This window comes from Equus quagga, chromosome 8 (assembly GCF_021613505.1).
Source record: "Equus quagga isolate Etosha38 chromosome 8, UCLA_HA_Equagga_1.0, whole genome shotgun sequence".
NCBI lineage: Eukaryota > Metazoa > Chordata > Mammalia > Perissodactyla > Equidae > Equus > Equus quagga.
The window spans coordinates 87,021,677-87,034,959 of record NC_060274.1 but is presented as its reverse complement, the minus strand read 5'-3'; the positions used below and the strand labels follow the sequence as shown (position 1 = coordinate 87,034,959).

Genomic DNA, 13,283 nt, shown 5'->3' with positions numbered 1-13,283 from the left:
AATAAAACTGGGAAAAAATTCTGTTTCTGAGATAGAGTTAAAAGGATTGGGTGGTGAAAAGGATTTGGAACATTAAAGTGAGGAAGATTTTTGGTTTGGTAAACAGGGTTGGTGAGACAGCCTGGTGGCAAAGCAGGCTTTGGGGAAGGGGAATCAAGAGTTTTGATTTACACATGCTAAGTTTAAGATCTTTGTTAGACATCAATGTGGAGATGTCAAGCAGGAAGAAAACTAAAGGAGTCCAGTGTTCTGAGAAGAGGTCAGGGATGGACGTAGAGATTAGACAATCGTGGGCATATCAATATTATATAAAGACATGGAACCAGATGAGATTATCTAAAGAGAGTGTGAACAGAGAAGTAGAGGGGCTCAGAAGTGAGTCCTGGAGCAGTCCAGAGTTGACAGTGAAGGTAAAGAATTAGAGCCAACAATAGTGACTAGAAAGGAGTGGCCAGTGACATTGGGACAAAAACTAAGAGAATGTGGGGTCCTGGAAGCCAGTGAAAGAAAGTGCTTCAAAAGAGAATGGTGAATTGTGTGGGACATGCCAACAAGTCAAGAAGGCTGAGGATAAAGAAGTGACCACTGCCTTTGACAACATGAAAGTCATTCCTGCCCTTGACTGAGCAGTCTAAGGAGTTTCGTGAGGATGGAACACTGACTAGAGTATAACGAAGAAAGAATTGCAGATGAAAAGCTGAGGACACATCTGTAGACAACAACATTACAGGGAGAATTCCTCATTTCAAAAAATGTTTGGGGGACAGTTGTTCATTTGGAGAAAGATGAGTGTTTTTGTCCTACTTCAAATCATTCACCACATATTGGACAAATGAATGAAAGATGTGAGTACAAAAATAAAAATTTGATCATATTAGAAGAAACTATGAGAATATATTTATAGGCTTGAAAAAGGAACTTCTTTCTTAAGTAAGCCTCAAAACACAAAAGTTCTATGGCAAAGTATTGACTGAGTATATTAAAATTGAAATCTTCTGTAGGATAAAAACCATTGTTATTATGAAGTGCTTAAGGAAAATACAGAGAGAGCAAAGATTAAGATCGAGATTATATGAATAAATCAACAAGAAGAGAACAGAAATTCAGTAGACAAATAGGAGGAAATTTATTCACAGCGTTAAGATTGCCCTGTCATAAAGTCTCTGTCATGGGCTAAATTTTGTCCCCCCCCTTAATTTCATATGTTGAAGTCCCAATCTCTAGTGCCTCAGATCATGAGTGTATTCGGAGATAGGGTCTTCAAAGAGGTGATTAAGGTAAAATGAGGTCGTATGGGTGGGCCTAATATGATATGACTGGTGCCTCCTATGAAGAGGAGATTAAGATGCAGACGTGCATGTGCACAGAGGAAGGACCATGTGAGGACACAGTGAGGAGGTGGCGTCTGCAATCTGGGAAGAGAGCTCTCACTGCAGATACCCATACCTTGATCTTGGGCTTCTAGCCTCCAGAACTGTGAGGAAATGACTTTCTGTTGTTTAATCTGCTTAGTTGGTGGCATTTTGTTATGGCAGCCTTAGCAAAACAATAGAGTAGCAGAGCCAGGATTAGGTCCCGGATCTGTCGTCTGAGGCCATGCATTGAAATATTTAGCCATGCTTCTACAATGCCTGTGGCAAAAAAATAGCCCCTGATATTCTTACACTTCAGTATCCTCACGTGCTTCTTCAAAATATTGTGGTGAGGATCAAAATAGATGTGAAAAGGTACTCTGGACTCATCTATTCAACATATGTTTGGTTGGTACCTAGTAGGTACAATGTACCATGGAGATATAAAGGAGAATTATGCACAGCTTTCTTAGCTCTCAAGAAAAACTCCCAAACGTTTATACTAATGCAAGTTATCATTAATATAAATGTTATATCATAGCAGCCAATGATCATGATGTACTGCATACAGTTCTTAAATGAGCTCATTTGCCATTTGTCACTGAATTTGCATTATCAATTCAGGCTATATTCAAAAGCATTCTTAAATATAGAAACTACTTCCCACCCACTCTCTCTTGGAAATACAACTCAAAACGAACTTCTTTCATTGCCAGCTTACAAAAACAGTGGGGAGCATTCTGATGAATGGAGAACATATTGTTACTCTAACCTTTCATTACAAACCAAAAGGGAGAAAATGCTTTAAATTATTTCAGTTTTGTAAACTGTGAGACACATGGGGAATCAAAACATCCCATTGATAAAGTGATGTCTGGGCCTCAGCATCAACAGTATTACTCATTGTAATGTGTTTATATTACTCATTATAGCTTAACTTAGATGCCAAGAAGATGCTTGAATCCGTTCAGAATTGTTTTGCTCACTCCTAAGAGAAAATCCTTGAACAGAATTAGATTGAAGAGTTGTTGATTGAATAGATATGAATCAGACTCTGAGCTCTAGTCTGCTTTTCATTCAGGTCAAAAAATTCCAAACTTCAAAGCGGTTTCTTGGCCCCTTTCATTGCTTTGTCAGGCAAGGTGCCATTAGTTTCCCTTTTGCTTACTTTTTTAGAAGAGAGAAGCTGTGTCTTGTTCTTTTGATTATATGTGTCATCATCATATTTGTAAGGGAAACACTACGGACATCTAAATGGCATCCTGGTTAATGAGTGCTGAGTAATTTTATTAGGGTTTGTGGTCAGCAGAATTTCGGCCCCCATTGTCCTTTGCCCCCTGGTTTCACACTTGTTAATATGTTACATAGATGGCAAAAAGGACTTTGTAGATACAATAAAGGTTACTAATCAGAGGGCCTTAAAATAGATTAGCCTGGATTCTCCAGGTAGGCCCAATGTAATCACATGAGTCGTTAAAAGTCAAGAGGTGTAGGGGCCGGTCCCGTGGCGCAGCGGTTAAGTTTGAACGTTGCGGTTAAGTTTGAACTTTGTGCTTCAGCGGCCCAGGGTTCACTGGTTCAGATCCCAGGTGTGGACATGACACCGCTTGTCAAGCCATGCTGTGGTAGGCATCCCACATATAAAGTAGAGGAAGATGGGCACGGATGTTAGCTCAGGGCTAGCCTTCCTCAGCGAAAAGAGGAGGGTTGGCAGCAGATCTTAGCTCAGGGCTAATCTTCCTAAAAAAAAAAAAACGTCAAGAGGTGTAGCAGAAGTGTGAAAAGGATGCAACCAGCCATCACTAGCTTCAAGATGGAGGGGACCAAGTGGGAACGTTGAGAAGGAAATGCATTCTGCAAGTGCCCTGAATGCACCAGGAAACAGGTTTTTCCACAGAGCTTCCAGAAAGGAATGCAGACCTGCCAACACTTTGATTTTAGCCTGGTGAGATCCTGACCAGAACATCCAGCCACACTGAGCTGACTTCTGACCCACTGAGCCGTGTGCTGATAAATGGGGCACAATAATGGGTGTTCTTTATGCCTTTAGTTTGTGATAATTTGTGAAGGTAGAATAGAAAACTAATATAGGGGTGGAAACAGATTTCTAAGGAAATTCTATCATTTACATATCAAAGTCAGGAGTGACTAATAATGTCTTCTCTGGCAATGGGAAATCGCCCCTGTCCTTTTCCTTCAGGTTTCCACTGCCCCCATTAACTCCTTCCCCACCAGCCCCCCATGGCTTGCTTTCCTGAGTCACACACAGCAGAATTCAGAACCCACTGTTACCAGCTGTCAGGGCCTCCCTGTCATTGAACTAGTTGTGACACTCATATTTTGTAGATAGTGAGGTACTGATAGGATCTATGGCTTGTACCTTGTCACATTTTGATAAATCTGGAATAAAATTCACATCGGACTTAAATTTCTGACTTCTTATGAGTTATAAAACCTTCTAGGTTCACAGTGATTAATTTGGAAGAGGCAGGGAAATCTGAGCCATATTAAAATATGAAGCCCAATTTCCCTCAAAATAGCTTCTCCCACCTTCTCTGTTTCTATCAACGATGCCAACTATTTTCACCCAGCCAGCCCCGGTGGTCTAGTGGTTAAGATTTGGCGCTCTTGCTCTCACTGCTGTGGCCCCGGTTTGTTTCCTGGTCAGGGAACCACACCACCCATCTGTCAGTTGTCATATTGCGGCAACTGCGTGTTGCTGTGATGCTGAAAGCTATGTCACGGGTACTTCAAATAGCGGCAGGGTCACTGTAGTGGACAGGTTTCATTAGCGCTTCCAGACTAAGACAGACTCGGAAGAAGGACCTGGCCTTCCACTTGCAAAAACATTGACCATGAAAACCCTATAAACAGCAGCAGAGCATTGTCTGAAAAAGTGCCAGAAGGTGAGAGGGTGGCACAGAAAAGAGCAGGCAGGGTTCCGCTCTACTGTCACTAGGAGTCAGAATCGACTCAATGACACTAACAACAAAAATAGCCACCCAGGATGGCTTTTGCCACCCAGGCCAGGAATGTTGGGGTCCTCTTTAATTTGTTCTCCTTCACTACAACCCCTCCTACCCTCCTCTACCTCAGCAGGCATGAGGCATGAGGCCAGGCGTTATCTTTCCATCTGTCTCTGTCTAATAGACATTAGGTTTTCTGTTACTCTTAGTTCTTGGTATTGTGTTGAAATTTTTAAATTTTTTTTCTCTGTCTACCTGGCAACCTCATTCGGAATTTGAGAAAGGGTACCTTGAGGACTTTTAGAGTCTTCATGTTCTTTGTTTTTTGCTGGAAAAAAATAAAACTACTAGTTAGCTTTTTCAACCTTGCTGGGCATGCTGTTTTCAAATCACGTGTTCCTTGGTCTCCTCACAGAAAAAAAAAGATTCTGTCTGCCAGAAAATGTGTATTTGGCAATAGCTTGCCAGCTGCAGGGTGGAAAGGCAGCAATGTTCGTGTGTTGTCAGCAAGCTGAAGACTTTGTCTGAGAAAGAGACAGATTATCTGATTGCTCTGTAATCTCCCTTTCAGAACTGGCTGACGGAGCTGGAGATCTTTGCTATCATCTTCTCAGCTGCCATCCATGACTATGAGCATACTGGAACCACCAACAATTTCCACATTCAGACCCGGTGAGGATGTTGAAATGCTTGCCGAAGAGGCCAGAGGGGGCTGGGATGGAGTTTGGGAAGTCAGAAAGATGCGGTCATTTAGACTTTCTGAAAAAATGAACTCACAAACAGGAGATCAGCCTGGTCCACTTTGATGAAGACTTAGAGTTTAAGAAGCCATCTGCTCCTAATTCTCGTATTTTATTCACGTCTGATAAGGATCTCCTTTTCTTCTCTATTCAAATGCTATTTGTGTATGTATGTACTATGCACACTGTACCTATTTCTAACAGGAGGTAGAACAGTCCACGTAGAGGCACAGGTGCCATGGGGACTGACTCTGTGAGGATGGGCGGGGACTGCAGTGTTCATGTTGGCATAGCGGTAGCTGAGCCTTCCCACCCTCTGCTCTCTGGGAGTCTGGTGATAGTGTTCTCATCCTCCCTGACTTCATCTCTGCTGTGTCAGTGCTTGCATCGCTCCCTGGCACAGGGCTTGGGGAGCCAGGTTGTCTCCTGGAGGCCACCTTCACCAGGGCAACCTGTGCACCCTCTGTGATGAACTGCACAGGTAATCGCAAACCTCTGTAGGAGATATTGAAAAGGGGTCCAAGTGCCCCACTCTGAACTTCTTGACTATGACAGACATCACTAATCAATTTGGGGACTTTTTTCTTACCCAGCTGCATATTATGCTTCATATTCCACTCAGCACAGAATTCTAGGCGAGCAGTACAGTCAATTGTCAATTCCGTTTAGGATGAAACCTTATCTGCCCTCTCCTGACCTAAGAACTTATCTTCTCTTAGACAGCAATGTGGAACTGGAGAGACTGTGACAGTAGGGTTAATTGGGTCTTGACATAGGAATCAAAAGAAGCTAGAATTTGGGGAAAGATGGCAAGGCAAAGAGAATGGGTATAGCAGGAGGGGCTGGCCCAGAGGCATAGTGGTTAAGTTTGTGTGCTCCACTTTGGTGGCCTGAGCTTCCCCAGTTCATATCTTGGGCACAGACCTACACGCCACTCATCAAGCCATGCTGTGGAGGCATCTCACATACAGAATAGAGGAAGACTGGCACAGATGTTAGCTTAGCAACAAATATTCCTCCAGCAAAAAGAGGACGTTTGGCAACAGATGTTAGCCCAGGGCCAAGCTTCTTCACACACACACACAAAAAGAACATAACAGGAGGGACGAGAGTTAAACACCAAATAAATACTCACTGATTTCACTTGAAAAAGCAGGTGCACACTTCAGATAGGTTTGTATTCATTAAACCAATCTACATGTGTTTAATGAACCCAACATTTAATTATGGGGGACACAAAAGAAGACAGTATCATCTGATCTCTCTTCAGAAGGGGAATTTCAATAGAATGGCAGCGGACAAAAGGACTTCAGCCGTTCGCTTCATTTTCTGCCTCCTGTCTCCTCACATGGAGTAGTCTCAGCTGCTGGGGAACTGCCTTTTGTAGTTGTGTTGCGAGGTCTTCAAACAGAGGGAATTCTACAGAGCAGCTCTGTTTAGTGGATATCTGCGAGTGTCGCCTTTGCTCTGAGGACAGAGACGGCAGTGAATAGTGCCTGCTGGAGGAAGAGCTTTGGGTGGGACAACTGTACCTAGATCTTGGCTGGAGATCAACATCAAAACCAGTCACAACTCAGAGGGAAATGCCTTGATTACAGGAGGTGGAAAATAGCTCGTTGTCACAAAATACACACCAGTTGGTGCCTTCCTAACCTAAAAGATGGAAGATCAGCTCTTTCACCTCAGGATTTGCGTGTTTCATGTTATCTCCGTAGGAGTGGGGAAATTCCAGTGGGTTCAGTTAAGCTTGGTTTGGAGTGAAATTTAAACATTGGCCTTCTTTAACAGAACTTTATCTAGAGCATCTCAGCCTGTAGGCTCCCTGTTCAGAAAACTAAGTCTGTGGCCAGGTTCTGTGTCCTTTGATAGACAAAATATTACCCCTAACACTTTAAAGGTGTGCTAGATACATCCCAGGGTTTGACCAATGACAGGCAGAAGTTATCTTGGGGAAGAATGACCCAGCTGTGAGAAGACCTTGCCTTCGTCCCAACCCTGCTACTCAGCCGCTGTGGGGCTCTGTGAAGTCACTTTACATCTCTGGGACTCATCTTCCTTGATGAGAAACAAGCTCTAATCACTAAGGTTTCATTAAATTAAAGATATTAAAATAGCATACAGCTCTGTGTCTGTTGTCATTTAGCTGTGGAATGGTCTTTGAGAAAGTGACTGACAGTTGTCATATAATCCTTATATTCTTTATTCTCAATTTTCCACAAATGGCTTCTGCATGGTAAAATTTTAAGATCAAGCTACAGCCAGAGAAACTTGCAAACTGTACCTGCCGGGTGGTCTGTGTTCAGTGAATTGCAGTTAAAATAAATAAATTCTCTCATTGAACAAAGTAAAAATAAAAAATTAAGTAGTTCCAGAAAATATAAGGAAGTTTGAATTGACCCACATCTCAAATCATCTTTGCCGCTGGTACAGATAAGTGAGATATGGTTAAGGAGCAGTTTTCAGAGAGTTCTCAGCTTGCATATCCACACATTGCACATTCACACAGTGACATTAAAATACCCTGTGTACAACTGACGATAATTTGTAGTGTTGGTTTTTGCTTTATGGTTGATAGAAAGGGCATGGGGGCAAGGATAGTTGCTAAACCTAAGAGAAAGGGATGGTGCGTTCTAGCCTGGGAGAGCGACGTGTGAAATCTCAACTGTTTAATATCCTCAGTTATTTTGCTTGGCTTTCTGTTCAGGTCTGAGCCGGCTATTCTGTACAACGATAGATCTGTATTGGAAAATCACCATTTAAGTGCAGCCTATCGCCTTCTGCAAGAGGATGAGGAAATGAATATATTGATCAACCTCTCAAAGGATGACTGGAGGTAAGGATGAGGCAAGAGAGAGGTTTGCAGGCCAGGAATGGAGCTGTGAGGAGCGATGAAGTGTGCAGCTTTTGAAGAAATAATATTCTGTTTGAAATGTTTATGGCTGTGTCTCTCTGTCTTTTTCCCCCCTCCTTCCTTTGCTCCCTCCGTTCCCTTTATCATTCTCTCTCTCTGTTTTTTCTCTTTGACACCAATATTCAAGTATACTGTAGGCACCTTGTAAATGTTTGCTGTTTGTTATTTTAGGAAACTTAGGTTGTTTTTATCTCAGCTTCTTAAATCTGAATTTTATCATTTAACATGTTTTCACCTTATATTTGACTGGACTTCTTAAAAAATATTTCAAAATGTGCTAAAGAAATTATTTTGAGACTTCAAAAAACTCATGAGGGGGCTGGCCCCATGGCGTAGTGGTTAAGTTTGGTGTGCTCTGCTTTGGTAGACAGGATTCACAGGTTCCGATCCTGGACACAGACTTACACCACTTGTCAGCCATACTGTGGTGGTGATCCACATATAAAATTAGCTCAGAGCTAATCTTCCTCAAGCAAAAAAAAAGAGGAAAATTGGCAATGAATGTTAGCTCAGGGCTAATCTTCCTCAGCATAAATAAATAAATAAATAAATAAATAAATAAATCATGAGTACTTAATCCTGTTGTCTAAATGACATAATCTCCCCGCTTTTTTTTGTGGTGAGGAAGATTGCCCCTGAACTAGCATCTTTTGCCAATCTTCTTTATTTATTTGCTTGAGGAAGATTGTCGTTGAGCTAACATCTATACCAATCTTCCTCTATTTTGTATGTAGGATGCCACCATAGTGTGGCTTGATGAGTGGTGTGTAGGTCCAAGCCCAGGATCTGAATGGTGAACCCTGGGCCACCGAAGTGGAGCACGGGAACCCAGCCACTTTGCCATTGGGCTGGCCTCGACTGTGTGTCTTTTGATTTAGGCATGGCTGAGTTTGAATGTGGACACAGTCATTTACTAGCTGGATGATATTTAGGAAGTTAACCCCTTTACACCTTTTTAAAATTTAATTTCTAGAAAACAGATAATAACATTTACCCTGTGATTTGGTTAGGGTTATAATAAATGAGACAATCCATTTAAAATGCTTAGCACACTTTATGACATATATAGCAAGGCTAAAAATCATTGCAGCTGTAAATACAGGTCAAGGTGTTTCAAAGCTTATAGGCAAAACCATTTAAATCATTACAAAGTCCTGAATCTACCGTGATGCAAATAGTACTTATATTTTAATTAAATGATCAGCTGTTTATTGAGTGGTATCTCTGTGCCATTATGCAAGGATTCAGAGAAATAAGCTATAGGAAACAATAAATCCGAAACAGATTTTCAGTAAGAGCTGGCTATTAGTTTCCATGCAGCTCTAGTTTATTAAAACATAGAGGAACATTTGGCTTGAATTTTATTGTAAAATGCTAGATTCAGCCAGCATCTGAAAAATGCAGAGCATTTCAGTTAATCAATGTAAATCTTCTGGAAAAAAAGAAACCCTCTATCCAATTTAAATGTCTGTAAAAGTGTAATGAAAGATTTGAATATGGCTGAGAACAGCTTCACGCATCTTCAGATACATCACGGTTTTGAAGGATTTGTGTGAGGGCTTGTTTAGATGGGGTGTATTCCTGGCCTCATGACAATCTAATCAAGTGATACAAAGCTTGAGTAATTGCCTCTTTTTTTTTGAATCTCAGGGGAAGGAGAAAGGGGAGGAAACTTGAGTAGAAGCAGCCTAGATCTCCATGCAGTCTAAGGAAAGTTTAGCAAGGCTGGGCAGCGTGGGACGCCAATGATGGGGATACTTTCTGAGAAATGCATCATTAGGCGGTTTCGTTATTGTGCAAACATCATAGAGTGACTTACACAAACCTAGATGGTATAGCCTGCAGTACCCCTAGGCTCTATGGTACAAATCTTTTGGGACCACCATTGTATATGTGGTTCATTGTTGACCAAAATGTCATTGTGTGGTGCATGATTGTATTGTTTTATTATTTATTTATTTTTTAAAGATTGACACCTGAGCTAACAACTGTTGCCAATCTTTTTTTTTTCTTTCTGCTTTTTCTCCCCAAATGCCCCCAGTACATAGTTGCATATTTTAGTTGTGGGTCCTTCCAGTTGTGGTATGTGGGATGCCACCTCAGCATGGCCTGATAAGCGGTGCCATGTCCATGCCCAGGATTTGAACCAGTGAAACCCTGGGCTGCTGAAGCAGAGCACGTGAACCCAACCACTTGGCCATGGGGGCGGCCCCTGTATTGTTTTATTATCTTGTCACATTTTATTAATGTTTAGATACAGTGCCCCAGGACAATGGTATTATCGTATAAATAAAATATTAAATTATTGGGGCTGGCCCCATGGCCGAGTGGTTAAGTGCGCACGCTCCGCTGCAGGCGGCCCAGTATTTCGTTGGTTCGAATCCTGGGCGCGGACATGGCACTGCTCATCAAACCATGCTGAGGCAGCGTCCCACATGCCGCAACTAGAAGAACCCACAACGAAGAATATACAACTATGTACGGGGACGGGGGGCTTTGGGGAGAAAAAGGAAAAAAATAAAATCTTAAAAAAAAATTAAATTATTGTTTAGGGCTCTCAGTAAATCACATTAACCCAAAGATAACATGTTTAATATTCTATATCTTTCTAGGAAAGCAGTTTTACTATCTGATAGATTCTGTTTGGATACACAAGTGCATTAGGCTTTTTGGGGCCTTTGTAAGTGAATGTATTACCAGATATTTGCTGCATTTCACAGTGGAATAACATGGAATTCCACTTTTGGCAGCCCAAATTAGCTGCTAATAAACCAGTCCTCCCGCAAATAACAACTCTAAACTTTGGACAAAATACAAACAATCACAACTCCCCATGACTTGAGGGCTCTAGAGAATGAACAAAATCAAGCAAATTTTGAAGGCATGTCAAAATTTGGAGACAATGACAGGATGAGGAGAGTCTGACATTTTTGTTACTTTACCCTGAAGGCAGCCTCAGTCAAGGCAACAACAGTAGATGGTGAAAACCATATGTATACAGAAACTGCCACTGTTTTTCTGGGTAGAGAAACCAGGGTAGGAACAAACAGAGCTGAGCAAGTTAGAATCCCAGCCAAGAGAAAGCCAAATAAGGAGAAACTCAAATTCTGTGACAATCTAAATGACATACAAAGAAAATGTGACTTATTTTCAAGGGAAAAGGCAATCAATAGATGCAGGCTTCAAGATGAACTATTGTTGGAATTATCAGACAAGGACTTTTAAAGCATTAATATATTTATGCTCAGTGAAGTAAAGGAAAATATGCTTGTAATAAATAAAATACAGTATAATTTAACCAGGGAAATTAAAATGAAAGCAAGAGGAAACAAATTTTAGAACTGAAAAATAAGATATCTAAACTGAAAATTCACTACATTGGCTTAGTAGCAAGTTGGAGAAGATAGAGGAAGGCATCAGTGAACTTGAAAAGATCAGTCAAAATTATCCCTTTTGAAGAAGTAGGAAAAAATTATTTAAAAAATGAACAGAGACTTAAAGACCTGTAAGACAATTTCAGGTGGTCAAACATAAGGAGAGTTGGAATCTCAGAAAGAGAGGAGAGAGAAAGTATGGGGCAGAAGAAATATTTAAAGAAATAATGGCTCAACATTTCCCAAATAAAGTGAAAGATATAAATCTATAGATTCAAGAAGCTTAGCAACCTAAAAGAGGATAAATTCAAAGAAAAACACACCTACACACATATTATAGGCAAACTGCCAAGAGTCAAAGATAAAATTAGAGAAAAACGACACATTACATTCAGTGGAACAACTCAAATTACTGTAGAGGCCAAAAGACACTGGAATAACATCTTTAAGGTGGTAAAAGAAAAAAATGTTGACGCAGAATGCTATATCTTGTGGACACATCCTTGAAAATGAAGGTGACATGACGTTATTTTCAGATAATGGAAAACCTCAGAAATTTGTCACCAACAAAGCTGCATTATAAGAAATGCTGAAGAAAGTTCTTTAGGTGGAAGGAAAATGATACCAGGGGAAATCAGACTTTTAGGAAAGAATAAAATGGTAAATATCTGGGTACGTATAAAAGGCTATTTTTCTTAATTTCTTTCAGTGCATATAACAGTTAAAAACAAAAAATACAATATAGTCTCATGAGTTTATAATGTAGGGAAGTGTAATACATGTAAAAGCTATAACATAAAGACAGCTAGTCATGTGCTGCATAATGACATTTCAGTTAACGATGGATCGCATATATGACAGTGGTCCCGTAAGAGTACTGCGATATAGCCTAGGTAGGTAGTAGACTATACCATCTAGGTTTGTGTGAGTGATGTCTATGATGTTCACACAATGACGAAATTGCCTAACCACGCATTTCTCAGAACGTATCCCTGTCATTAAGCAATGCATGATTGTATAACATAAAGACTGGTAGTAAGTAAATGGACCTATACTGTTACAAAGTTTTTACATTTTAGATGTAAAAACCTGCAGGCCTTCAGGCTGGAACTACACTACCGATTCTCCTGGTTCTCAGGCCTCTGGACTTGGACTAGATCTACACCATTAGCTCTCCTGGGGCTCTAGCTTGCCAGCTCACCTTGAGACTAGTTAGCTTCCATAATTACATAAGCCAATGCTTCATAATAAGTCTCTTTCTGTATATATATGTACATTCTATTGGTTCTGTTTTTCTGGAGAATTCTGACTAGTACATAAGGTTTATTCCTGGAATGCAAGGTTAGCTCATTACTTAAGAATCAATTCAAATAATTCACCATATTAAAAAAAAACAACAGAAAAGTGTATGGTCGTTTCAATAGATGCATAAAAAGCATTTGACAAAATTCAACACTCATTCATGATAAAAATTCTCTGCAAGCTAGGAACAGAAGAGAACTTCCTCAACTTGATAAAGGGCACCTGTGAAAAAACCTATAGCTAACGTCATGCTTAATAGTGAAGAATTGGATACTTTTCCTTCAGATTGGGAACAGGACAACAATACCTGATCTTACTCTTGTCAACACTGTAAGATGTCTGTATTAGCAGATGACCTGATTGTCTGAGTAGAATATCCTAAGAATCTGTAAAGCAGCTACTAGAACTAATAATGAATTTTGCAAGGTCACAGAATACAAATTTAATGTAAAAAAAAGTGTGTATATATATATATATGCATATATATACAGCAAACCATTAGAAAACGGAATAAAAATAATTTATTTTACAATAGCACAAAAATATAAAATACTTAGTATTAACTTTAAAAAGCAAGTGTAGCTCCTGCCCTCTGAAAACTACAGAACATTGCTGATTAAAGAGGATCTAAATGAATT

The 13,283-nt window shown here is 40.3% G+C and overlaps 1 protein-coding gene across 4 annotated transcripts in view; it reads left to right on the top strand.

The window, feature by feature from the left end:
• Positions 1 to 13,283, top strand: part of PDE1C (phosphodiesterase 1C) — a 492,809-nt gene that overhangs the window by 410,613 nt on the left and 68,913 nt on the right. For all 4 annotated transcript variants that reach the window (XM_046670213.1, XM_046670216.1, XM_046670215.1 and 1 more), the window contains 2 exons: positions 4,890 to 4,990; positions 7,763 to 7,891. In XM_046670213.1, coding sequence (XP_046526169.1) covers positions 4,890 to 4,990; positions 7,763 to 7,891 — 230 coding nt within the window. The remainder of the gene's footprint in view (positions 1 to 4,889; positions 4,991 to 7,762; positions 7,892 to 13,283) is intronic.